Here is a 26,949-nt window from a genome sequence, read left to right on the forward strand (position 1 = left end):
GGGGCATAAGTTTCCTTTGTGTGCACACATGCAAAAGGTTGTGTGCAAGCCAAAAGGAATTAAATCAACAAGATTGCAACTTTGCCCTTAGCCATGCCATGATCGCAAAAACTAGAAATAAAATTGATAATGCCACTACTGGAACCATAGTTGTATGCTTTCCCTTAATCGCCCTTTCAAATTTTTGTTTCAGGCAGCGTCAGAGGCTTGAGATGAGAAACCACCTGTTATTAACGTTTGCCGTTAGAAAGTTTCCAACCACATCCTTAATTTGTAGCTCATCGTCTGAGAGAAATTGTGATTCTGTAAATAAAGGGTAAATATTCCTAGAGTTCAAACCAATCCCACATTCCAATCTGTCAAAACGTATAAAGGAGGCATATGGAGTTCACTTAAGCTTTCCAGAAGGAAACACACCTCTCCTCAATAGGCAAATAGTTTGTGGAGAGGCAGAAGAGTTTGTGGAAACTCCAGCTGGAGTACAGAACGAGGAATAGACCTGCTTCAGACCAATGATGGACCACGTATGGAACCTGAAGCCAGTACTAATCCAACGGCATGTTTTCATCTCCTGCCAGGACACACCACTTTAGGAGACGTACAAGAACCATGCTGCCCTAAAACACTTCTCACTGCCACATTGTGGATTATGGGAGCACAGCATTGACAGAGTCATGTGCCAATGTGAAGCTACTCATACCTGTAGTTCATCACAGCTTGTCGTAGATTTCACCATTTGCTATACAAGATACTTCTGGCAACACTTGTCCAACGAAGCGCCCAGGTGAAGGATAAAATCCTTGCAAAACTCGGCTACTGGCAATTGGTTTAGAAAGCATTTTCTGTGCATCGAAGATTTATGCCAACTTTACCACTCCAGACAAGGTCAAGTCATACACAAATGAGACACAGTTATAGTCCAATAAGGACAGGCCAGCAAAGTCCAGGCCAAACTGGAAGGCTAGGTTCACTCTTAACACAATCAACCTCAAATCAGGTTCAGCGACCTGGCCTTTGGGATGAACTGTTCCTAGTGGAGCGGTACCAAGTCTGATTTGCATGAGGCCGTTTCCGATTTGATGTGCCATAGCGGGGGGAAAAACGATGCAACTGAATGCATCCCCAAGTAACTATTATTGGCAGAGAACTCTGCAAGCATTCCGCTCACCACCATTTAGTTTTGATAGATCACTTTATCACCGGTTGACTCAATGCAAAATTTGCACAGTGCGACTTAAGTGCAAGAGAAAAGTAACTCTGCAGAACTACTCCTTGACATTTGACTAAGGGCTGAACCTCCTGTCGTGGTTATGTGGAGAAAAAATAAGTGCTAATTTCTAACACTCAACTCCGATCAATAGCTACAGGAAACTATTAAGAAAAATGGTAGGAGAGCCTGGGCATCAACAATACCAAACATCATCAGCATCAAGCCAAGTACAATTCAAATTGGCTTTTACTGGGAGTCCACCCCACTTGTTTCTTAACACAATAATAAAATAAAACACACCTATCACTAGGTACAAAAATAATTTATCAAGAGTACCTGAACATTAACATCAATGTGGTGAAAGAAGTTTGCAGTTTTACAGACCAACAAAAGACCATGAACAAGTAGCTGAGATGCACAAAATATGTTGCACCTTCATGTCAATGTCTACATCATTCCAGTCCAGAGAAGAAATCAATTCAATCACATGTAGCTTTAATGAATCAAGGCTTGTACTGCATCCGATTTTGCGCGTGCCTAGCCCTTTTTCATACATAACCAAGCCTCAGACCTCTTTAAAGCTTTCATGAGGTTTAAGTGATTATAGATGACCAAGAATTTGGACTGACAACTAAGTTTTGTTCTGGTAAAAATATGAAATTCTTTTTTTTAATAAATTAATTTTCATGGTGTTTCAACAACATCAAAATGCCTACAGTCTCATATGCAGATCAACAGCATATTCAGGGAGTATGCCCCAACACATGTATCGATTAGCAATTAAGCCCTATGATCTTGAATGTAATTATACCAATGCCACTGTATGGTGTACTGAAACACACTGGCTCAAACTACCTCTTCCAGGTGGGAGCAATAATGCACAACTCACAGCCCTTCACATATATGGGGTCCTCTATCACAACTTTCAAAGACAACCTACATCTAGCTTAGCTAGAAGGAAATCCATACCAAACACTGTACGAGAACACAGCAAGCCTCTCATTGTCCCCAATTTCTGGTAAAGAGCACTTGGCCATTGCACTGTTGCCATCAGAGTATTTATTTTTATTATAACACAAACAAGTACATAGTGAGGTACACTTTACTTAACCTTTCACAAACCCAGATGCAGACTGGCAGAAATTAGCTGTTCTCAGGGTACTACCATCGACTATTTGGTTTTGTCTATGAACCATACCATATATCTTCCTTCCAGAGAACGTGGAGTTCACCTATGGAGATCTGGGGTATTTATCACCTGGGATAGTAAGTCGTTGAAACTTCTTTCGCGCTCAGGTGTCAATTTGGCTTCTAAGGGGTTAAACTCTGGGAGGATATACAGTAATTTTTGCTAGGATTCTTTCTGTATAAAGAGGTCCTGCTTTACTTTCAAATGTCACTTTCTGTATAAAGAGGTCCTGCTTTACTTCAAATGTCACCAACAATCTAATGGGTTACCAAATGAAACATTCCACATGCATAGTCAACAACTCAGATGTATTGCAAGACTGACAGACAAGGTCCACAAACCTTAACTAACACACACACGCAGAGCATTTTCCTGCTCTTAAATTCTTAAAGACTGCATTAACTATATGCAGTGCCGGCATCATTAGCATCTCTGAAGACAATACAATTTTAAAATCAACACAGTTTCAGTAATTAAATAAAAATGGCATTATTCTGAAGTTGTAGGATAAACACTGCACCAGTTCCTTCTACTAAAGTACGACTGCCAACTTGAGACCTGCCCGCCTTATTTTTAAATCTCCCTAGTTTCCTCGTTAATTGGTCTGCACAATGTGGGCACTCTATGCCGGGTCTTTCTTTTTGGACGACCACTGCTTTAAGTTAAGTGCTGATTCCTTGAATGCACCAATTCAAATTGTCCTAAGAGAGAGATTCTACAGCAGTTTTGCTTAGATGTTGTGAATTTCAAGTCTTTCAGGGCCTACAGAAAAAAGGGCCTCCATTTTTGTGCACAATCTTCTACTGAGGTGATTTATTGAAGATAACAAGTCCTTGCTTGGGTTAACTCTTTCTTGGGCAGCTTACGGGCGTACACAGTAGCTTCAGACCTTATGCTTCCAAAACTTTATGGATCCGCCACTCTGGTTTGTGCTCATGCAACACTCCATCCCAAGTCAGAGAAATTGGGACACCAGGATTGCCGGGGTGATCGTCTATGTTTGAGTCTCAGAAAAGAACATAGTAGTCAACTAATGAAAGTACACAAATGGGTTGTCCCCATCTCAGCCTTGAGCTAACATGCTCAAAGGTCCTCTTCGAACTTCCCCATGTGGCCCTTCAACAATATGCTAGAGTTCCCGAAAAAGGTGGCAATCTTGGAGCTCGGCTGGCACCAACTCTTTAGAATACACTTTTAATATTCACATATAGGCCTCAGCTACAAGACATATTTGTGGTCATCCATCGCGTGAGCGACATACTGTAGACGAGTAGGTTTATTATTAAATTTGGATGAAAAAGGTTGTTACTAGAGCCCGTAATCCGCACTGCCAGAATATTTGTAGTTTCATAGTGGGATAAGTATTGCATGGCCAGAGTAAGAAGCACAATAAACTGTTAGTCTGATTAAATTTTAACATTTGTTAACCTAATGCACATTTATTTAATAGAAAGACAGAAATGTGCAATGTTAAACACAAATGGATCTATCCTATGTACAAAAGCACTTAAAAGGAATACAGAACATGCTGAAAGAAACATCGTCAGAAACACATGCACACACACACGTTAAAACATAGAACAATTACTGAAAATGACCACAAGTCTGAAGCAGGCATATTTCTGGATGGACACGATACTTCTTCACTGTATATTGTTCACATTTTCCATGTTTACATGGGGACTGTTTATACCAGATAACAAATGAAGTCTAAACAGACTTCATATGACACAAAAACCTCATTCAATGAAATTAATGCACACGATGAGAAGTAAAGCGGCAACCGAAATATACGCTGTGGTAACCTTGTAGTTTGTGTGACAAAAATTAAATCAGTTCACATCATATCTTTAAACTGAAAACTATGACCATGAAGTGGAATTAAATTCACATTTTTACAGGCAATAGGTACTTCTATATGGGTATTTAAAAACAGCAATTTGGAACCATATATAAACAGAACGCCATATCTAATTAAATCAAAAACATGTAGCAGATGGATCAATTGAAGGTTCTTTCATTCATTTCCTGCAAAGCAGGAAGGCAAGGTTATGCGGCTTTAGGGAAAACGTATATGTAAGGCAAATGCAAATCTCAATGATGGCAAGACAATGTTCTACACATCTAGCACTTAATAGCCATGTATCAGGAATTCTCTAAAGAATACAGTGGTCTAAACTGGATTTTAATGTAGGCTCATAAACAGGATTTGTTTTTTCAGCGAAGGACTTACAGTTTGCAGTTGAATTTGCCCGTTTTGTGGTAGAGTGAGCACAAAGAGAAAGCTAAATATTTTGCACACCAGAAAACCTTTGATTCAAAGCGAATTGCACACTGCTTACTACGTACTACGTTATACCGTAGATAAACTTAAAACCACATGAGGCACACTGGCTGCCCTGGAAATTAAACAGGAGACAGTGTTAGGGCAGCACACAGACCCCGAAACCCCAGCTTCTCTGACATATATACATCAGAACATTTCCAGTCCTCAAATCTTGAGATCAGGGATGGGGAGTTGGTCTTATCCCTGGTCTATAATTTCCATATACTAATTTGGGGATGTGGCAAGATAAATTCAACTTTAGGACAATCTATCAAACTTTTTTTCTTACACACAGTATGACTTATTGAGTGATGCTTTATTTATTTACTTTTATTACAGTGTAGAGGACTAACAAAATTGTTTTGTTATTCGAAAAGCTTCTTGGAAATATGCACAGGTTTGGGCTTTCAGGACAAATATGCATCATGTGTGCCTTTACCTAAAGCATTCTCAAACTTAATTTACAATAGCTGACATTTGTTTCATTGTCTTGAGCTCAAGTGAGGATCAGGGGCAGAGTGGATGTGCTCCAGGTTAGTATTTCAGATACGAATTATTAACTTCTCCCGTGCTCAAGCACACACTGGAGGTATGCCATTTTACTGTGTAGTTTAAAGCCAAAAGAAGAAACTTTAGAAAAGTGTAACAATGTTCTCAATTGCAAAAACAGGACATTTTGGCAGAGCAGCTGGAATTAAAATAAAATGATAACAGTGTTATTTGTGGCTGGTTAAGAATTATATGTTGACAGGCAGTGAGGTGTGGCTTTGGCATTTTAGATACTGAATTCAGTAAGAATATCACTTACGGTTAATGTTCTGTAGTGAAGAAGTAATAGCGGCATTCCTTTTCAGACATGTATTTTTGACCGAATACCACAGTATTTACAAAGAAATTAGAATGCCAACCCTTAGGCGAGCGAGAAGACCGTCAAATATAATAACCCTGAGAACATCATTTGCTTTTACGTAGGATGAAAGAGAAACATTTCACCACTGTTAGTACCCTGGTACATGGTTACCAAAAAAGACTGTCTTGAACTGCAGACAGAAAACATTGACACTGACCAACACATTTGCAACTGAATAAAATATACTTTTATTTAGGAGGAAAAACTGGCACATTAATCAATTAAGAGTTTTTCTTTCTTTTAAAGAGAACAGAATTAAAAATAAAAGCATTGTAAGAACACAAAGCACATTTGTTCATGCAGATGTTTATACATCAACTTATGGAATTCTACATGGGTAACACAACATCCAGCACCAGTTACCAACCTGTTTGTGGGTTGATCAGAATACTGCCAGGTGGTATGCCTGTGGCTTCCAACGGAAGCAAAAAGAAGCTAGTGCTAGTAGGTGCCACTTGCCCGCTCAGACCACCATCAAAGGAAAGAGAGTTACTAGTGCTGACAGGTGGGTAGACAGCAGATGTGCCATGAGAAGGCTGGCTTAGAGCTGATACTGGAAGAGGCAGCTGGGTGTGGGAGAGAGAACCAGTGGACGACCCTACACTACTAGAAGACTCTGAACCTAGGAAAGGAGTAATGAGAAAGCATTTACCTACAGATAAAAATATCATTCTTATTTCAGTAGAATACAAAGAACGTAATTGTAACATGCAGATGCTCAAATTCCTTGAACTGTAAAGAATAGACAACGAAAGGACATATCTCAGAAAGGACATATCTCAGCAATGCAAACACTGCATGCAAACAACGTCAAGCCACTTTCCACCTGTAAAACTGCAGTACCTGAAGAAGCATCTCAGCACAAGTCCCTTGATGTGCATTTACAAAAAACAAGGAGCCTCACGCCACAAGCAAACAAATCAAAGGTCTACCCTATTATGTATATCACATAAGAATGAAATGATCACGCACAACAAGCACAATGTTTCAAAACAATGACGCACAACTCAAAATGATGTGAGGAGCTAAAAAGGGTCTAAAACATTCAAATTCACTCAAAGAACTTTTTTAAATCCAAGCCGTTGTCTTGCTGATACAGATTCTAGAATGACCAAGTAAAACACCATTCATTATTCCAAGTTAAATTCAATCAGGGATTTATAAAGTGCGCTAAATTAAAGAAAAGACTACTACTGAGTCAATCCTATATAGGGGGTAAATTAAGTATTCATAAGAACTGGCCTGCATTTTTGAGAAATGGTTATAAATTCAGGGAGGCATGGAGACAAAGCATGTTACAATGGCACACCTCTTAACCGTCGCACTGACACTGAATGCACAGAAGTGATATGTTTCTCTATGGAAGCAATACAGGTTCTGAACCCATGACCAACTGTCATCACTAAAGAGGAACATGGAACTAGGGTGATAGGTCTTTATTTCTGCATTTGAAATAAAAACGCAACTCCTTTCCCAAATCTCCCAAATGGTTTTCAATTAATGATTCTGGATGAAAACATTCACTGGAAAACTCTCCAAATCAAATTTAAAATGCTTTCTTTTTCCAGCTGCACTAAACAATGAGACATTAAAAAATGAACAGTCTAAATGTTCTACAGCAGATAAAAGTACTGCTGAGGTCTATATTAGGCTATTACATGGTAGGTATTTAAAAAAAAACTAAAAAAAAAAACTAAGCACCGGCAGGCCACCACTAGTGTTCCAAGCAGAAACAGAACAAGGACATGTACAAAATAATGAAAACAGGTTCATTCCACTACAAGTTGCACAATAGGCTTCACCATTTCATCGCAAAAGAGAGCGGGTGATTCAACACTCCTCAATTCTTGTGATCCTTTACAGTACAAATTCACAGCTACATTCTCATGCATTGAGGATTACCCAAGGAGATTGTTATCGGAAGAGCCATGGACCAAAGAAGCTAAAGGGATGACCCAAACAAATTGAACACATACCAACATTGACAAGTGTGATATGCATAGGCGTTACTACGGATCAATGTACAGTAAGATTGGTTCATCAAAAAGTTTGGTTGTGTTCAGAGACTATTGCTAATGTGCATGTTACAATTTCTACAAATACAAAAAATATATATATATTGCAAAGGCCTTTTATACACTGCTAGTTTATGATTAAGTTGTCTAATACCAATGAGCTTGGCATGATAAGTACAATAATATTCATGTTGAAAGAGGAAGCTATCAAAAAGTGTTTCACAGATACCCTACACTTTTGTGTTTGGAAGGGAACTTTCCCTTGAAGCATCAAACATACAATTCAGGACTAATAAGATATAGATTTCTAATTAAGAGAACTGTTACCAATCAAACATAACTTGCACCTTCACAAAAAAGCAACATTTTACAAAAACAGGGTAGTTACCAAACAAATTGCACCTCTGTACTTCCACTATGAGGACAATAATTTGGTAGCCTCATGTATCTTTCCTTTTCAATGTAAAGTTCAACTAGTAGGAGTAATATGGATACAAAGGTATTTTGTTTTAGATATTGGTTTGCTGAGCTCCAATGGAAAGTGCCTTAATACAATAAGGAGTGTGTGTGTGAGTGCGCGCATGCTAAACAATGGTGACAGCCAGTTTCTGATTGTGGTTATGTCACAGCTTCGAATGAAAAAACATTTTTGTTTCCATAACTTTGATGCCATTCAACGAATCTGCATAGAAAGTACTAAAACAAAGATAACCAGATTTAGTTTTGGCAAGGCTGTGTGCAATGGGGTTGTGCATCTGTGGCTTGTTGGCCCCAAGACCTATGCTTAGATTACTAAAAAAGTTCATAAATCCCTTTAAGGGGTTGGCTGTACTAACATGAATAAATTATAACTGTATCAATTAAAATAAAATCCATTGTCATCTAGACATGCATAAATACCCAGAGGAAAAATGTAGTATTACCAATGATAACAAATCAACACCTATAATTATTGCAGATCGTTTGAAAATTTTAAAATCTTGATTTTGTTTCAGTGTTAATTTCTACAGTAAAAGCAATGTTCAATTCCCCCCCACTTTACCTAACCCATTATGCAAATTTTGAAAAAATCGGTTCATATACTTCATCCTACTTTTCATTTCACATATGTTGGTTCAGTGTCTTTGCAATCATATCCCTATCTTAGAATTGTCTTTTCGAAACAATGTACTATTGCTTCTCCGAGGCCTATGGACATATTTTGCATGCCGTGTTACCTGCAAGCAGGTGGGCAAAGCATACATATCTGGCTCTCCAAATCAGTTATGAGCTACCTAATCTATGTAGCACATATATATTTGTTAGGGGGACTATATGTTCAACACCCAATTACCCCCAGACATTTACAGAAAACCAAGTTAAAGTGCAGTTATGATTAGCATTGGTTGTAACACCTTAATATATGATTACAGAAACCTCCAAAATTCACGGCAACAGTTAATGTGCAGTGATGATTACAAAACAAAACCTGAAAAAACTGAAAGGAAATTAACCATAACTCGGGCCTCAGTCATGCAAGGCTCATGACCGCACTTAAGACATCACAAATGGCATGTTAAATGACATAGTAAACTGCATTTCAATGTCAGGTTTGTAGTTTTTCAGTATATATAGATTTTTACACAGTGGGAGATGTCACTGTATAGTTAGGATTTAGCAGCTGCACTTTCCATTAAAAATGCACTTTAATTGTTCCTGCTTTGGCTCCCATCAAATGGCTACACAATTTTGTTCATCCTCTTAACATAGTCAACTGAATTTAGTCAAGCAAAATCTCTTGCTTTTCCTTGTATGGGAGAAAAAGGTTAAGGAGAGTATTTAAAACAAAAAGTATTTTTCCCAATTTAGCTCTATTAGGAAATTTGTTAACACCTACAGCCAAAACCACTGAGCAGATTTATACTACATTCATCAGCTGAAAAGCCATTTGTTGATATACTTATAACTTATGAATTTGCATGAAAAATAGCAGTAGTCTAAACATTTGTCAATTTGTGTAGATCCATCAAGCGAGTCAGTTAAAAAGAGGGGCGGTGGCAAAACAATGTTTATCTGCTTTTAAATTTGTCACCCGTGTAATGAGACTGCACAAAATTTGGCAGAGGCTTGGAAGGATTCGTTTTCTATTACTACGACGTTTTCAGCCAATCTATCAGCAGGGACAATGTGAAGGGGGAGGCAATAAAAATTAATTTGCTTATAACTTGGGTTCTGTTTGATGAATCTGCAATAAATGTGGCTAGCACTTAGTAAATTGCAGCCAGCGCAGGCATTTTAGGTTATGAGGCGATCAAATGGGGAGTAGGAAAAACTATAATTTTGAGTCACTATGAACTGTGGCACTCGATGGGTTTACATCAAATTTGGCAAAGACTACTACAATTATCCTTCTCGTGGTATTTTTAAGTTTGTGCAGACCCGTCGGGGAAAAGGGCAGAGTAAAATACAAAAAACACAAAAAAAGGAGGGCAGAAATTGCTTATATAGAATAACATTGGTACTGTTTGACTTTGATGAATCTGCACAAAATATGTCAGAATCTATTAAAGAAGTCTTCTATTGGTAAATCAAATCAAAAGGTAAGAGGCAATAACATTTTCAGCTGCTTATAATTTTAGCATTGTCTGATGAATCTGCATCAAATGTGGCTGGCACTTAGCAAGTTACATCCAGTCCTGATTTTTCAGCTCTAAATCCTAAAACGGTGGCAGGGATGGAATGGGAAGAATGACAGTGGTTTTACATGTTTAAGCCAAAACCATAACTCACTTTTTTAACAGTGGTATTTTTCATAGATTTCTTTTTCTAAGTTGTACTTAATTTATTAGCCACGGCCAAGCCCTGCACCCAACCCCTGTCTACAGCGGGGGTTGGGTGCGGTCCCTACGCACTGTTGGTATCCAACCACCACCGTGCATGGCCTTGGACACAGGGAGACTGAACTGTGGCCAAGCCCTGTGCCCAACCTCACCAGGCATCCACCCAAAGCCGCACATAGATGACGGGGGTTAGCCACAGACCTTAAATGTTTTTTAATTGGCATTTCTCACAGAAACCTATCTTTGGGAGGTGGGGGTTTGAGGATCTTTAGGTTTTCCTTTTTTGGTCTTTTGTTTTTTAATTTCTTTCTTGTCCCCCTTTCAAGCTGTTTGGCAAAGCGCCACTTTAAACTTTTTATTTTTAACTGATATTTTTTGTAACACTCTTGCAGTTATCCATAACATTTTTATTTTTCTTGCTGCACCAGATGTGCACCACACATTCCATGCAATATAGAACAAAGAACCCCAGGTATGGGTTCACATCTTCCTCCTGTCGGACCAGCAACTCTTGAACACTCCTCAGAATGCCACCAGTTGGCTCCACCTGTGCCTGGTTGCTCTCATACTGTTGGTGTGTAGTTGTTCTCATTCTTAGTCTTTAGATGAGTGTCCCCAGCTTAACTTCTCCAAGCAGAGCTTGCCCGTAACAATGAAGGGACCAAGTTTCTTTGTGCCCTAGGGGTGACATAAGAATTCCCAGGAAACTGAATTCTTCGAGCTTCAAGCTTATCTCCTGCTCCATTATTTCACTGGTGCACACCACCTCTTGCCTACTCTCTGCCCCTTCCACAACAGAAGCGGTTGTGCCAAAATCTGCTGGTTCTACTTTGCCATTTTTCAAGTGATGCCTATCCAAACTAGTGCTCTTGCCTCTTGAAGTGGATAGGAGGGATCTTTAGTCAGGTTCCTGTCAAAAGGGAGATTTTCAAGTATGTCAGCTAATTAATAACACATATTGGTCTGTGAATTCTCCAACAGTCTGCCAACATCTGTGAACATCACAGGAAGTCCAGCCCTCTTTACTTGATGTGCCAGGTCCAAGGTCTGGTGCGAAGACGGCGGACCGAGCATGCTTTTATGAAGTTGAGTTCAGTAGATGTGACCCCCTAGTCTTTAAATTTGATTCTAGGGCACACCTAAGAGGGCTATTTCATATTATAAATGTATTTCTTTCACTTATATTGCCTCAAAATATATCAATAATCTACAAACAGGGGGGGAGGAGCCTAGCGCGCATCCAAGATGGTCGCGTGAGCACAGGGCTCCCCGGACCCTCGCTGCTCCTCGGAATTTATCCTGACAATATCCTGATTTGGTTTATGGAATCTGGGAGATGACGACCGGCTGAGCACGTATCTCTTTTCAGAAATTTAATCGGACCCGGGAATCCTGAGTTATCGTTGTTTGAACTTTTGGGACCCACCCGACGGAGGTGCCCGGGGCGAAGGTGAGCCGTGGGGCCGTGTCGCAGTTGAACAACAACGGCTGCGGCGCGGTGCCGGGGGCCGCTCGGCCACTTTCGGTTTCACTTTCAGACCTCAGGGGGCTGGCCGGTGGAGCGATTGAGGTGGCGGGGTGTTTCCCTGACCTCTGCACAAAGCTTTGTCTCCACCTGCCACTAGAGTGCCTATCGCCTTGGGTCCCCCCGCACCGCCATATTGTGGCCTCGGGTGAGGCGCTGGTTTCCAGGGCCGGTATCCCAACTACTTTTGATCGGCGGTCCCCCTCGGAGTCCGTGGCCGCATGGGGGGCAAGGGGGGCCCCGAGGGGCGTAAGACTAAATCCTCCCTCCGTGGAGGATCGGTCCAGACCAACAACATGGACCGCTACACTCAGGGCAGAGGCTCTCCTGGAACGGCCGGTCCCCCCTCAGACGTCGCCGGTGGTGGCACATCCATCTCTTCGGAACTTTCCCTACAAGACATCATGGGCGCCATTGATGGCATCAGGGAGACCATCGCCACGCAATACGAGGCCCTGGCCCGCAAGATCGATACGGTGGCGATTGATGTCACCTTAATACGGGCGGACCTCTCCAAAACAAACGAGAGGGTTCAAACTCTCGATGCGCGGACCTCCACCCTGGGTGCGGATGTGTCGGACCTGCAGGCCGCGCTTGGCGACATCAAGGTGGTCAATGAGCAGATGGCCCGGCGGCTGGAGGACTTCGAGGGACGGGCCCGACGCAACAACATCCGTGTCATCGGCGTACCGGAGTCCTCCGACGACCGCCCGGTTGACCTCCTGGTCGAGGAACTCATCCTCCAACAGCTGACCCCTGCGGGCTTGAGTAAATTTTTTGCCGTTGAACGGGCTCATCGAGTTCCGGGCGGGCGGCCACGGCCGGGGGCCCCCCCGAGGCCTATCGTGGCCAAACTGTTTTACTACAGAGACCGGGATGCGATTCTGCAGGCCTCGCGGGCCCATGGCCCGGTTCGACATGAGAACTCATCCATTAACTTTTATCCGGACTTTACTCAACTTGTCCAGAAACAGCGGATGGGATTCCAGGGGGTGAAACGTCGTCTGCGTGAGCTGGGCCTAAAGTACTCTATGCTCTACCCTGCCAAACTCCGAGTGGAACATGGGGATCGGACTGCCTTCTTTGACTCTCCTGTGGCCGTGAGCGACTGGTTGGACTCGCTGCCGGACAGAGGTGGCCGTCCCGGGCCCTCTGCGGGTGCCAACGGTGACGGGTCCCCTTTGGAGTGACTCTTGGTCCTTGATTTTGCCAATTTGCACTGCTCGGCTGGGTTGTACTTCTTTGGTTCAGTGTGTTTTGCTAGTACCTGTATGGGGGGCGGGCGGGGACGGGTCCCTTTCCTCCTCCGGGGTCTTTTTGTAGACTGGGGTTAGTTGGGCGACAGGCACACTGCAATTTGGGGGGGTTTTTTGGCCCGCAGGGGTGCAGGGTGGGGGGAGTTGGGTGTTGGGGGGGGTGGGGGGGAAGGAGGGGTTGTTTTGTAGTGTGGTTTTTGTTTGCAGGGCGAGGTATTGATTTTCTGCCACCTTTGGGACTTGTGCTACTTGCGGGGGGACCTCTGATCTATTGGAGGGGATGGGGGGGGACGGGTTGAAGCTGATGTCATGGAACGTCAATGGGTTGGGGGACCGTATCAAACGGGGTGTAGTTCTGCAGTATTTGCGTCGTCTGACTCCTGATGTGGTGTTTATCCAGGAGACGCATTTGGTTGGTAATGTCTGCCATGCAATGAACAGGGGGGGATACCGCCTGGTGGCTCACTCTGGTTTCACAACTGGCTCCAGGGGGGTGGGCATTCTCCTGCGATCCTCACTTCCGTTGGAGATCACGAGGGTGGTCTCAGATGACAGAGGGCGTTATGTTTGTCTGACTGGGAGGTGGGAGGGGCATCCCCTTGCCCTGGTCTCAATCTACGTCCCACCGGGCCTCCAGAACTCCACCTTCGCGGACTTGGGTCGAATGCTGCTTGAACTTCCGGATGGCCTTTTGCTTATGGGCGGGGATTTTAACTCGGTGGTTTCGGGTGACCTGGATCGTCACCCACCCAGGGCCCTCCCCGCTGCCCAGGCTTGGCTAGGTGGTCTGTTGGAGACCTTCGGCCTGGTGGATAGTTGGCGATTAATGCATCCGACCCAATGTCAATACACCTTTCACTCTGGGGCACATGGGAGTCTTTCTAGGTTAGACTATTTCCTTATGCCCGCGGCGCAGACGGGTCGAATTCGAGAGGTCAGGCACCTGGCGAGGGGTATCTCCGATCACTCCCCGCTTTGGCTTCTCTTTGACACCGAGTCGCGGTCTGCAGGGCGGATCGCTCCCATTAACCCGTGGTACCTGCGAGACCCTACGACCCGCGAGAGTCTGGTTAAGGCTATGGACCAATACTTTCTTGAAAACGAGGGGTCTGTGTTGTCTGCAATGTCCCTGTGGGAAGCCTTTAAAACCGTAATCCGCGGACACGCCCTATCCCAGATAGTGGTTGCTAAGAAGCTCAGGAGTGAGGCGGTGGTGAAGCTGGAGACTGACATCTCGGGGCTGGAGTCGGCCTTGGAGGCGGGTGTCACTCCGGACGGGCTCCATGCCCTCAGCCTGAAACAGTTTGAATACAGATCTCTTGTCACCGACGCTGCCAAAACTATGTATAGGGAGTAGCAGTGTCGGTTGTATGATGCCGGGGACAAGGCGGGAAAGCTGATTGCGTGGCTGGACAGGAAGGAGAGAGTGAATCGTGTGGTCCCGGAGTTGCGTGTCTCGGATGGAGTGTGTGTGACTGAGCCTGGTGAGATTGTGGAATGTTTTGCCGACCACCTCCGGACTGTGTACTCCCCGGTGACTGATAGGGATGAGGAAGATTCTCGCCTTCTCCTGAGGGACATTGCTTTGCCTGGCCTTTCTGCCGAGGACCGTGAGCAGCTTGACGCTCCCTTGTCGGTAGATGAAATCGCGACTGCGATTCGGTCCCTTCGCTCGGGCAAGGCCATGGGTCCCAACGGTCTACCTATCGAACTATATAAGTTGCGCCCGGATAAACTAGCGCCCTTCCTCCGTCGCATGTTTCAGGAGTCCCTTGAGGCCGGTTCCCTTCCGGTCGACCAGCGACTGGCCACGATAGTCGTGATCCCCAAGGAAGGTAAGCCACGGGACCGCTGTGCCTCTTACAGGCCTATCTCACTGCTAAATGCAGAGCCTAAAATCCTGGCTAAAGTCCTTGCCAAGCGTCATCTGCGATCTGATTCATCCTGATCAATGCGGCTTCATCCCACATCGCAACACCGCCCTCAACTTGCGGCGTCTCCATGGCGCCCTCGCCAGGGCAGAGTCCCTCTCCGAACCGGCCGTGCTGGTTTCTTTAGATGCCACGATGGCCTTTGACACCATCGAGTGGCCATTCCTCTGGGCTGTCTTGACCAAATTCGGCTTTGGGGAGGGATTTCTTGGCTGGGTGAAGCTTCTCTACACGGGACCCATGGCTCAGGTGGTGGTTAATGGGCGGGTCTCTCGGCCCTTCGCTCTCGGTAGGGGTACGAGGCAGGGGTGCCCGTTGTCCCCTCTGCTCTTTGCTCTCGCCCTGGAGCCACTCGCCGCTTGGCTCCGCTGGGAGCCCTCGATCAGGGGGATCCGGTGGGCCCCGGGCTTTGAGGATCGGGTCTCGTTATATGCTGACGATATCCTCCTGTATCTTACCTCGCCGCGGCAGTCGCTTAACGTTCTTTTCGATGTTCTGACTTCCTACGGGAGAAATTCAGGTCTCACGATTAACTGGTCTAAATCCTGTGTCTATCCTATCTCCGGTGGCCCCCCTCTCCTGCCGCCTCGGCTTCCGATCCAAATATCTCTGTCCGGCTTTAAATACCTGGGGATACACATCTCGTTGGATCCGGTAGCTCGCTATGAGCACAATCTCCTGCTTCCACTTCGGCGTTTGAGGGAAGACACGGCTCGGTGGTGTAGGCTGCCCCTGTCCCCACTGGGTCGGGCCGCATTGTTTAAAATGATGTCCCTTCCCAGGTTCCTCTATGCACTTCAGAACTCCTTCGACATCATTCCAGTGGCCTACTTTCGGGAAGTAGAGAGCCTGCAGAGGAGACTGGTGTGGGACGGACGGGCGCGTATCGCCCTGGCTAAACTCACTCTCCCCTGGTACGACGGGGGCATCGCGCTTCCCGACATTCGCAGGTATTATTGGGCCTCACAGCTATCAGCCATTAATCATGCCACTTATGCGCCTGGCTTGAACCCGGCGTATGAGATGGATAAATTCCTGCTTCCCGGCGGTAACTATAACAGGGCGCTTTACTCCCGCTCGGCTGGACGGACCCTGACGGGCCCCACTAAGATCGCGGTACGGATTTGGAAGGCGGCCAATGTAGCCATGGGCTGGAGTGAGCGACTAACATGCGCTACTCCTTTATTTGCCTCCGACCGACTGGGAAGCCTCTGGACAACGAAGGGGTTTGACCGTTGGGACACGATTGGCATCAGTAGAGTGGGAGACTTATGGATGAAGGGCGCGGTTAAGACCTTCGCGGCGCTCCAGAGCGAATACGAACTCACGGAAAAGGAGTTCTTCCGATACGCCCAGGTTCGGCATGCCCTGCTCTCTGTCTTTGGGGAGGGGACCAAGATCCCGGCCTCTTCGCCCCTCGAGGACCGCATACTTGATGGTCATGTTCCCGACAGTACTATCTCCTTAATCTATAAAAAACTCATTAATAATCGGGCTGACCTATTGGTGCGCCTTCGGGAGACGTGGACGGGGGACGGGGTGGAATTAGACGACGAGGACTGGCAGTCTGCACTATCGTCCCCCAAGGAAGTTGCCCTTCCAGCCCGTCTCCGCCTGGTCCAGTTAAAGATTCTCCACCGGGTGTATGTGACGGGCCCCCGTCTGGTCTCGATGGGATTCTCGGAAGATGGGCTCTGCAGGCGGGGGTGTGGGCTCAGTGCCACCTTTCTCCATATCCTTTGGGAGTGCCGGGAGGTGGCGGAATACTGGCGTCGGGTTCATGGGGTCATGGGACAAGTCACCGGGATGGCGCTGCTGCCGGAGGTGCGTCGCTGTGTCTTGAATGTGTGGGAGCCCAATGATTATAACGCGGCGCAGACTCGGTGGGCGGCCCTGGGCTACATGATTGCTAAGAGGGATATAGCGCAGCTTTGGGGCTCCCAGCGGCCACCCACCGTGTCAGTATGGAAGGAAAACATGGACTGGTGTATGTTCAGGGAGAAGACTGTATATGTGGCCCGCGGTAAACCCGGGGCATGGGGTAGAATTTGGGGGCAATGGAACGTGTATCGTGGGGGTATCTGTACGCCCCCCCTAGTGGACACCGATATTGCCTTGTCCCCCTGACCCTTGATGGTTCCTAGCAACTGATTGTAATAATCGAATATAGAGGTTCCTTTCCCGTCACCCCCCCCGATCTTTCAGTACTCCCTCCTGTTGATAGCTAATTGAAGGTTTGGAGTAAAAGTCCCCCGGATATAGCCTGACCCACGCTTTTTGCCCGTATGCCTCGCCTTTTGTTTTTTTGTTGTTATTTATGTTAAATGTATGTCTCCTGCTTCTCTCGAGCTATCCTGAGCCATTTACGGGGCTGGGCCCCAGGTGTCGCCTACTGCTTTAACTAATGTACGATCCTTTCTGAATCTAGCGGCCGGCCCTGGTGGTTGTAGGCCCATGCTTGTAACTGATTTATTGTTTCAATAAAAATTTTTGGAAAAAAAATAAAATAAAAAAAATAAAAAATAATCTACAAACACATTTTTAAGACAGCAGTCTCATCGTCATCTCTAAGATAGCAGTGATTGTTGATAGTCTAGTTTTCTTACTGTATCTTACTGTCTGAGAGCCCTCGGCCTAGTAAACTAGTTTGCAGACTATTTCTACTATTTTATGTGCAAAATGGAATATGCTACTTACCAGTATGCATCTGTTCTTGGCATGTAGAGCTGCAGATCTACACACTATGCATAGATCGCCATCGGATGTTTGCACTTGTTTTTGTCTTGGAAAGTCTTCGGAAGTCACGAGGTAGGTGACTCCTCCTTTGGATCATAGTGCGCATGGGCATCGGCTCCATCCTCAGATTGTTTTTCGCCAGCAGGGAAATGATGGAGCTTTGTAAGAAACAGGAAAGATGCCCATGTATGCTGTATCTAAGTAAGATAATACTGGAACAGATAAAGGTAGCCAGGGAGGATATCGTCTAAGGGAATGTTCCCTAACAATGCCATTGAAGCCCCTATCTTTCGTGTAGAGTGGGCTTTAGGAGGAACAGATAATGTACGTTTTTCTTTGTGGTAGTAAATTTGTATGCATTTGACAATCCACCTAGCTATCCCAGATTTTGATATGGGTTGCCCTTGTGTGGTGGTGAGAAAGACACAAATAGTTGTTTGGTCTTACGAAAAGGTTGTGTTCTCTCTATGTAGTACAGCAGTGCTCTCTTGACATCTAAGGTGTGAAGAGCTCTTTCTGCGACTGTTTGTGGCTGCAAGAAGAATACAGGCAGCTCCACCGATTGATTGAGGTGGAAGGGAGAAATGACTTTAGGGAGGAATTTAGGATTAGTTCGGATAACAACCGTATTATGATGCAACTGCAGAAAGGGTTCTGAATGGTTAGTGCTTGTAGTTCGCTAGCTCTTCGTAGAGAAGTAATGGCTACTAGGAAAGCAGCTAGGAATTGTAGTTCACATTTATGTAGAGGTTCAAATGGAGGCACCATTAGTCTTGTGAGAACGATGTTTAAATTCCACACAAGTGAAGGTGGTACTCTGGGGGGAATTATTCTTTTGAGTCCCTCCATAAAGGCAGGTACTCTGAAAAGTGATAGATGTTGTCTATTTTGTAGATATGCTGCTATGGCAGCAAGCTGCAGTCTGATAGACGTGTAGGCTAAGTTGCATCTTTGGAGGTGCAGTAAGTAGCCTATGATGTGTTGGATAGACACATTTAGGGGATCAGGGTTATTGTTATGACAGTATATTACAAATCGTTTCCACTTGGCTGCATAGCATGCTCTAGTGGTAGGCCGTCTAGCTTCTTTAAAGACGTTCATACAGTCAGGAGGAAGGTTAAGGTAACCGAATTCTAGGACTTCAGGAGCCAGATCACTAGGTTGAGCTGAGCTGGGTCTGGGTGTTGGATCTCTCCATGGTTCTGGGTTAAGAGGCGTGGAGAGAGGTGTAATTTTTGGTGCGGAACTACGGAGAGTTCCAGCAATGTGGTGTACCATGGTTGTCTGGCCCAAGTTGGAGCAACTAGGATGAGCGTTTAGGAGTATTACTGTAGTTTGCGCACCACTAGTGGAATGAGTGGGAGAGGCAGAAAAGTATACGTAAATCTGCCTGACCAGTTCATCCATATCGCATTGCCACTGGACAATGGAAGGCTATCTGGAGGCGAAGCTTGGGCATTTGGCGTTTTCTTGGGGGGCGAAGAGGTCTATCTGTGGTTGCGCCCACATTTGAAAAAACGGTTGAAGAACTTGCGGATGAAGTTCCCACTCGTGGATCTGTTGTGTTTGATGGCTCAACATATCGGCTATTGTGTTTTGGACTCCTGGGACATGTTGGGCTAGGAGAAAAATGTTCTGAGGTATAGACCACCTCCATATGTTCTGGGCCAGCTGAGAGAGCTGCAGAGAGTGTGTCCCGCCTTGTTTTTGTATATAATACATGGCTGTCGTGTTGTCCGTACGGACTAAGACAGCTTTGCCCGATATGTGTTTTTTTTAAATGCTTTTAAGGCTAGGAATATGGTTAGTAACTCTAGGTGGTTGATGTGGAGTAATTTTGTTGAGGTGTCCACCTGCCCTGCATGGTGTGATGTAGTAGGTGAGCTTCACAGCCAGGGAGTGATGCGTCCGCTGTCATAACTATTTGAGGAATCGTCTCTAGGAACGGTCGCCCTTTGGAAAGGTTCTTGGTGTTCCACCACTGCAGAGAGCGATGGGTACGACCGTCTACCAACACCAGATCTGTTAGCTGACCTTGAGCCTGGTTCCATTCGCGTGCTAAGCACCCTTGGAGAGGACACATCTGGAGTCTTGCATGAGGCACTATGAATATGCAAGAGGCCATCATCCCTATGAGTTGCATGAACACTCAAGCTGGAATAGAGTGTTGCGGTTGGAATTTGGTGAGAAGAGCTTGTATGCTTGCTATCCTGGCTGGACTGGGATAGGCTAGCGGCCTTGAGGTGTCTATTGTGGCACCGAGGTATTGTTGCGTGTGGGACGGTTACAGCTTGGACTTGGCGTGGTTTACTGTGCACCCCATGTCGTGAAGTTGTTGAATAGTGGAGTGAGTGTGTTGTACACACTGATTGTATGAGCTGGCTTTTATAAGCCAGTCGTCTAGATATGGGAAGACGTGGATGTGCTGCCTTCTTAGGTGTGCTGCCACCACCGCTAGGCACTTTGTAAATACTCTTGGTGCTGTGGTGACTCCGAATGGGATTACTTTGAATTGATAGTGGTGACCGTCCACTACGAATCTGAGATATTTTCTGTGAGCGGTGTGAATGGGAATGTGGAAATAGGCATCCTTGAGGTCTAGGGTAGCAAGGAAGTCGTTCTGTGAAAGCAGAGGGAGGACCTGCTGAAGTGTGACCATGTGGAAATGGTCTGAGTGTATGTATAGGTTTAGGGGTCTGAGGTCTAGAATAGGCCTTAGAGAGCCGTCCTTTTTTGGTATGAGAAAATAGAGGGAATAAACGCCCTTGTTTTGTTGGTGCAGGGGAACTGGTTCTATTGCATTTTTTTTGTAGGAGGGAGATTACCTCCTGCTTTAGCAGTGACAGATGTTCTTGTGACATTGGGTGCTGTTTGGGTGGTATCTTTGGGGGGGTAGATGTTAGTTCGAGACAGTAGCCTGATTGAATTATCTGTTGCACCCACCTGTCTGAAGTGATTTTTGCCCAGGCAGGGAGGAATTGGTGAAGTCTTCCCCCGACTGGAGTGGAATGGTCTGGGGGAAGTCATGGGGTGGGGGTGGAGGCAGAGCAGAGTTATTTTTGCCTCGGCCTTTGTGGTTGTTCCCCCTGTAACCACCTCTTTGGTAACCTCTAGTAAAGGTGGATTGGGTGGGAGCCTTGTAAGAAGTGGAGGGGCTATCAGAGGAGTAGCCTCTGTGGGTGCTTCTGAAGGATGAGCGACAAAAGGAACGTCTGGGAGCTTGGGACTGCAAGGCTCCCATAGATTTGGCTGTGTCGGTATCCTTTTTCATTTTTTCAAGTGATACGTCCACATTAGGGCCAAATAGGTGTTGCTCATCGAATGGCTGATTGAGTATGGAACTCTGGACTTCAGGTTTAAAACCTGAGATGCGTAACCAGGCATGCCTAAGCAGAAGGACACTGGTGTTTATTGTCCTTGAGACGGTATCTGCCACATCTAAGGCACAACCAATGGAGGTGTTAGTGATGGTTTTACCTTCCTGTATGAGTTCATTGGCCCCGTTTTTATACCTGTCAGGGAGGTGCTGCATTATGGACTCAAGCTCATCATAATGTGCCCTGTCATACCTACCTAACAGCGCTTGGGTATTGGCAATGATCCATGTGTTTGCTGCCTGTGACACCGTTCATTTGCCAGAGGCGTCCAGGAGTTTAGATTCCTTATCTGGTGGTGGTATGTCACCTGATGTTTGGGAATTGGCTCTCTTCCTCGTATTGGAGACTACCAGGGAGTCTACAGGTGCAGGGCCTTTAATGTAGGCTGGATCAGTAGGGGCAGCCTTATACTTTTTCTCTATTCTCGGGTTGATGACTCGAGCCCTGACTGGGTCTTTAAAGACCTCTTTAAGCAGGAGTTAAATTGAGGTGGACCTTTGTGTGGTGTCAAAAGTGTCCATGAGAAAATCTTCCTCAACGGGGTCTGTATGAAGGGCAACTCCGTGGTACTGGGCAGCTCTGTGGAGGATCTGGTTGAAGCCGATATTGTCCTCTGGAGGGGAAGGCCTGGAGGGATAGATCTTGTGGGGTGTAAGGGACATCTGGGACACTATAATCATCCCAGGGGTCTGGGGAGCCAGTAGGGGTAGGGTCCCCTAGGGGTTGATCGTCCACACCTCCCCCTGCATCATCTGAGATGTTATCATCATCATCATCTACTGGAGTAGGTGATGGTGTAGGAGAGCGGTGTAGTGGAGGAGGGGGGGAAGGGGAGGAGGAGGAGGAAGAGGAAAAGGGATCCTTAAGGAAGAGGTAGCAAAGTCTCTCTTTTTCGGTGGTGGAGCCGGTGCAGGCGTATCTAGGGGTCTCTTCTTGATGCTAAGCATTAAGTGACCAGTCTTAGGATCCTTCACAAGAGTTTTTTGGGTAGGATCTGGGCGAAACAATTCCTCTGTGGGAGGCAGATCCTTCGGAGCCGACGGTTTTGGTGCCGTAGGCTTTTTGGGTGCCGACTTGGTAGCGGTTCTGGGCTTGGAACCATGCAGTTTTGCAGTGTCTTTGTCCGATGGAACTTGTTGTTTCTTCGGCTCCGAGGTCTTTTTCGGCTTCAAAGCATGGGAGTCGGGCCCTTTGGTGGCAGTTTCTTGCTCGGCTCCGAGTGTGTTGTCGGTGTCGAGGAGCCGGTGCTGGTCTTCGGCGCCGAGTGCTTAGATGTCGAAGCAGCGGTCGGCGTGACTGAGGAAGAGGACAACTTCTTGTTAGGGGCCTGTGTATGTTTTTCGGCACCAAGGGTAGGCTGACTCGAGCCAGAGTCACCTGAAGGCTTAGTAGGCTTCTTTACCGGGCCCGAAGGCGGGGCATGGGAAGCAGTCTCTCGGTGTGCACCTGGGCCCGAAGGTGAAGTTGGGACCGAAGCCTTTTTTGATAGTGTCGAGGGGGGGTTGGGGTCGATGTCTGTACTCACGGCCCTCTGAGCTGGAGTGATGTCTTCGACGTCAGAGTCATCTTCTTCGGAGATGCTGATAAGGCCTTCTTCGACCCGCCCCTGCTCTGCCACATCGACACCTTCCTGAAAGATGTTGGGGATCGAAGATGACGAGCGAGCCATTGTTCTTCTAGCTCGTCGGTCCTGGATCGTCTTCTTGGAGCGGAAGGAGGCGCAAGCTGGACAGTCTCTGGCCTCGTGCTCCGGTTAGAGGCAGAGGTTGCACACCTCATGCAGGTCAGTGTGGGGAAACTTCGACCCACATCGAGGACACTTTTTGAATGGCGCCCTTTCCATGAGCCAGAAGATGAGGCCCAGGTAGGCCCGAAGGCCTTCGTCGACGACCGGAATCGAAGACTTTGAAGTTGTTTTGAGTCACGTGGATTGGGAAAACACGATCGAGACAATAACATCGAAAAGGGAAGGATTGTGCGCCAAAAGAGAAAACCGCTAACGGTTCTGAACTGGAACGTGAGAAACACATCCGAGCCCGATGGCGGAAAAAAACAATCTGCGGATGGAGCCGATGCCCAGGCGACCTATGATCCAAAGGAGGAGTCACCTACCTCGTAACTTCCAAAGACTTTCCAAAACAAAAACAAGTGCAAACATCACAGTGTGTAATCTGCAGCTCATATGCTTCGAACAAATAGTTTATGGAAATTTGACCTGCATGCTTGTGGGGCTGGATAAGATATGATCAATTGTTAGGAGAAAAAAAACTGTATTATATCTTTAGCCTGTGAAAAGAATGAACAGTTCATTGTAGATTCATGTGAAATCTAGGTGTATTATAAATCCCACTTCCTCATGGAAGACTTTGCAAAAAACACTGGTGATAATGGTGGCATGACACCACAGTTAACATCATGGCAATGTGCTGCATGCTTTGGGCACATTGAATGACCCCTAGCCCCATCAAGCTCCAAGTCTCACTATTAAGTTAGTCTACCTGGTGTGTAATGTTCCCTACCCCCATTTCAGAGCTCCTGCACCTTAGTGAGAATATTCTGCAGCTGCACCCTTCAGAAAATGTACATAAACCAAAAAACATCACTGGCAGTCATGAACAAGGCACCAAGAGTGTCCTTTGTAATGGCATGAGGTCCACTTCCTTTGGCCAGTACAACTTAGGCTTGGTTTTTGTTTGTTAGTTTTTTTCGTCTTTTTCTTGCGTAAATTTCACTGTGAGAATTCTGATAGAAAATAGTACTTTAGACTCGCCTGCCTTTTAACTTTGTCCGTCCCTTGACGAATCAACATTTAACTTTTCAGGATCTAGCATGGATAGCTGTGATTCATTATACTGCTACTGGAGACTGGCCTCGGCAATGTGTGAGGTATACAGCGATACAAGTGTACAGAACCGGATAAACTCCAGGTCAAAGACTATTTTGTTGAAAAAAGGTATTTTCTAACTGTGTGGAAATCAACCAAGTCCACCTTGACAGTGGTGCACCAACACTGTACTCAATAGTCTCAGCAATATATTTTCCTGCATTCATGTCTACATAGTTTGTAGAGGTTTGTAGATATCAACCAATGCCACAAAATGGTGATGCAAAACATTCCACTGTGAAAAGCCACTAGGATTCCACACACATTCATTAAAAAAGTAGAGTTAGAGTACTTTCCATGACATACAAGGCTTTCCAGTACTGAAACACACTTTTATTTTTGCAACTCCACAAACCCAACTGAACAAATGTACAGCAGATTTCCTCTATGAGCATGTCAAATTTGGTGTCCATCTGTCGTGCAGTCTTTATGCATTTGGTGTCAAGACTTAACATAAGAAACAACTTTGTGCCCCACTCCTGCATCATTTCATCCAAAATAGATTTGTATTATTTCCGATTTCTAAAGGAAATATGTTTTATGCTTTCTGGGGTAACAAGCATATTTGACTTACCAAGGTTATCTGGAGGAGGGTAGGCTTAACTCCGGAGATTTAGCCAGATTTATTTGCATGCTTGGTATTAAAAAGCAGTTTTAAGAAAATTATTAGTAACAATGTCAAGGTGAATGAGGGCAAAGTATACAGTTTGGGAATTGGAAACAGCCAACTATTACATGGACATATTTAAAGTGTGGAGGAGTAATAGGATTAGGCTGAATTCAAGGATTTGAAGATGCTTACAAGGACAGATGGAACATAGCTAGCAAACAGAAAATAATAAAAGTGAAACAATGGCTTTCTAGTCAGCAAGTTATGTAGCTTGCACAGTGAAACACTGTTGCAGATTAAACTACTGGTACATTCAGGGTTCCTTTGTCAAAAACCGCCTTAATTGCTGATTCCTTTGGTCGGTCTTTCTCCAACTGAATATAATTATTTTATTTTCCAAATGTACCGTTAATGTCCATATAACTGGTTATTTTACAGGTCTCTCTGCAGGTTCCTACAGGCTAGACGTGTCAGTCAATAAATAAGCTCAATGCCGCATAGATGAATAAATAACGACTGGAAAGTGCATGTGCTAAAAGGCAAGTTTCCAGACCGAGTTTACATATCCATAACATATCCTTCTATTTCAACCTTGACATCCCTCAACCGGGATCTGGAAAGGGTGGGCTGCATGGGGAACAGCTGATAGCAACGGATATAACATTTCAAATGAATATATTAAATGAATGAGGCAACATGTCTCTAGTGGCAGGGACACCTGAAAGCTGAACGCAAACACGTCCTTGAGGTTTATAATAACAATACTTAAGAGTACGCTGAATTTTAGGGTGGAGAAAAAAGACAAGGTAAAAATACTAAAGTGAATTAACCAACAAAACCAACGACTGATCTTAAAATACAGAGTAAGCTTATCTTTACAATTTATAGATCATTCTTTTCCAGTATACCTGACTTCTCTAAAACGTCCTTTAATTAAAACTACTGGGGTTCCATAACCTCCAGAAAGGGAAATTTTAATTTCTTCACCGAAATAATCAATTGGTGCAAATTCATTTTCAATAGACACAATACTCTAGAAATACAAACAAAATAAAACGCTCTCTATTGGTCAGTTCAGCAGGCGGCAGGTTTCAGTAAGCAATGCCTTCTCTGAACTTCACACGAAGTGCCACTGCTACTTCTGTAGCAGCTCTATCCGGTGATTAATTAGGGCATCTAAGCTCCCACCTTAAAACTCAACAAACATAACACCAGAACCTCCCACTGTAAATTCACGTCACAATTAGAAATAAATTCCCATGAGTCAAAAGAAAAACAAGCTACTATGAAACTACTAAAGCCACTGGGTTCACCGTTTATAAGCAATCCACCTACCACACCCCCTACACTTCCTTTGACAATGTTTGCTTTTAAATAAGAGATTGTGTGTGTATATATATTGTTGGACTGCAAGTACCATCATGCAACCTACCTGAACCCAGCAACACTAACGATAACCACCTGGTTAGTAGGAGGAGCCGAGAGACTGCTTTAAGGAGTGGTTCCTTTGCCAATGGTGAAATCAACAGTCGTTGAAACCGGCACTGAAGACGGCCATTCCGGCCAGAAACGCGTCTGCCCAAGCGTTTCACGGACTGTTAGCCAGCGCTGAGAAGCTCAATAAATTCTTGTCTCAAATTCCGGAGCTGTGTCCAGCTTGCTTTTTAGCCTAAAGTAAGCAATAGCAGTGGAGGTATAGTCGGTATTTGCTGTGACCGGCCCAGGACACGCCCTCTCGATCTGGTGCACCGCGTCTTTCAGCAAAACGAATGGTGCAGTACGAGGAGTACAAACGCAGAGCCCCCCCTAGCGAATACTGCCATTAGGCTGTGATCAGCGCGAGGGGAGAGAGGAGGCAGCGAGTGGCTGCTTGAAAAGGAAATTGACACAAATGTGAGCCGGATTATCATATTTCAGGAAGGCTGCGTCATTGTCAATCCAGCGCCAAACAACTTTTGGGGCATCACTTGATGTTTGGGAATCCCCATTACTACATGAGGTACCTCGTTGGACTGCAAGTACCATCATGCAACCTACCTGAACCCAGCAACACTAACGATAACCACCTGGTTAGTAGGAGGAGCCGAGAGACTGCTTTAAGGAGTGGTTCCTTTGCCAATGGTGAAATCAACAGTCGTTGAAACCGGCACTGAAGACGGCC

At 45.3% G+C, this 26,949-nt stretch overlaps 1 protein-coding gene across 12 annotated transcripts in view; it reads right to left on the reverse strand.

The window, feature by feature from the left end:
• The window catches only part of R3HDM1 (R3H domain containing 1), a 532,254-nt gene that overhangs the window by 289,265 nt on the left and 216,040 nt on the right, over positions 1-26,949 (reverse strand). For 6 of the 12 annotated variants that reach the window (XM_085645754.1, XM_085645751.1, XM_085645753.1 and 3 more), the window contains one exon: positions 6,003-6,257. The exons of the other annotated variants lie outside the window; for them this stretch is intronic. In XM_085645754.1, the coding sequence (XP_085501880.1) occupies positions 6,003-6,257 (255 nt within the window). The remainder of the gene's footprint in view (positions 1-6,002; positions 6,258-26,949) is intronic. 12 annotated transcript variants of the gene reach the window in all.

This window comes from Triturus cristatus, chromosome 3_1 (genome assembly GCF_964204655.1).
Source record: "Triturus cristatus chromosome 3_1, aTriCri1.1, whole genome shotgun sequence".
Classification (NCBI taxonomy): Eukaryota; Metazoa; Chordata; class Amphibia; order Caudata; family Salamandridae; genus Triturus; species Triturus cristatus.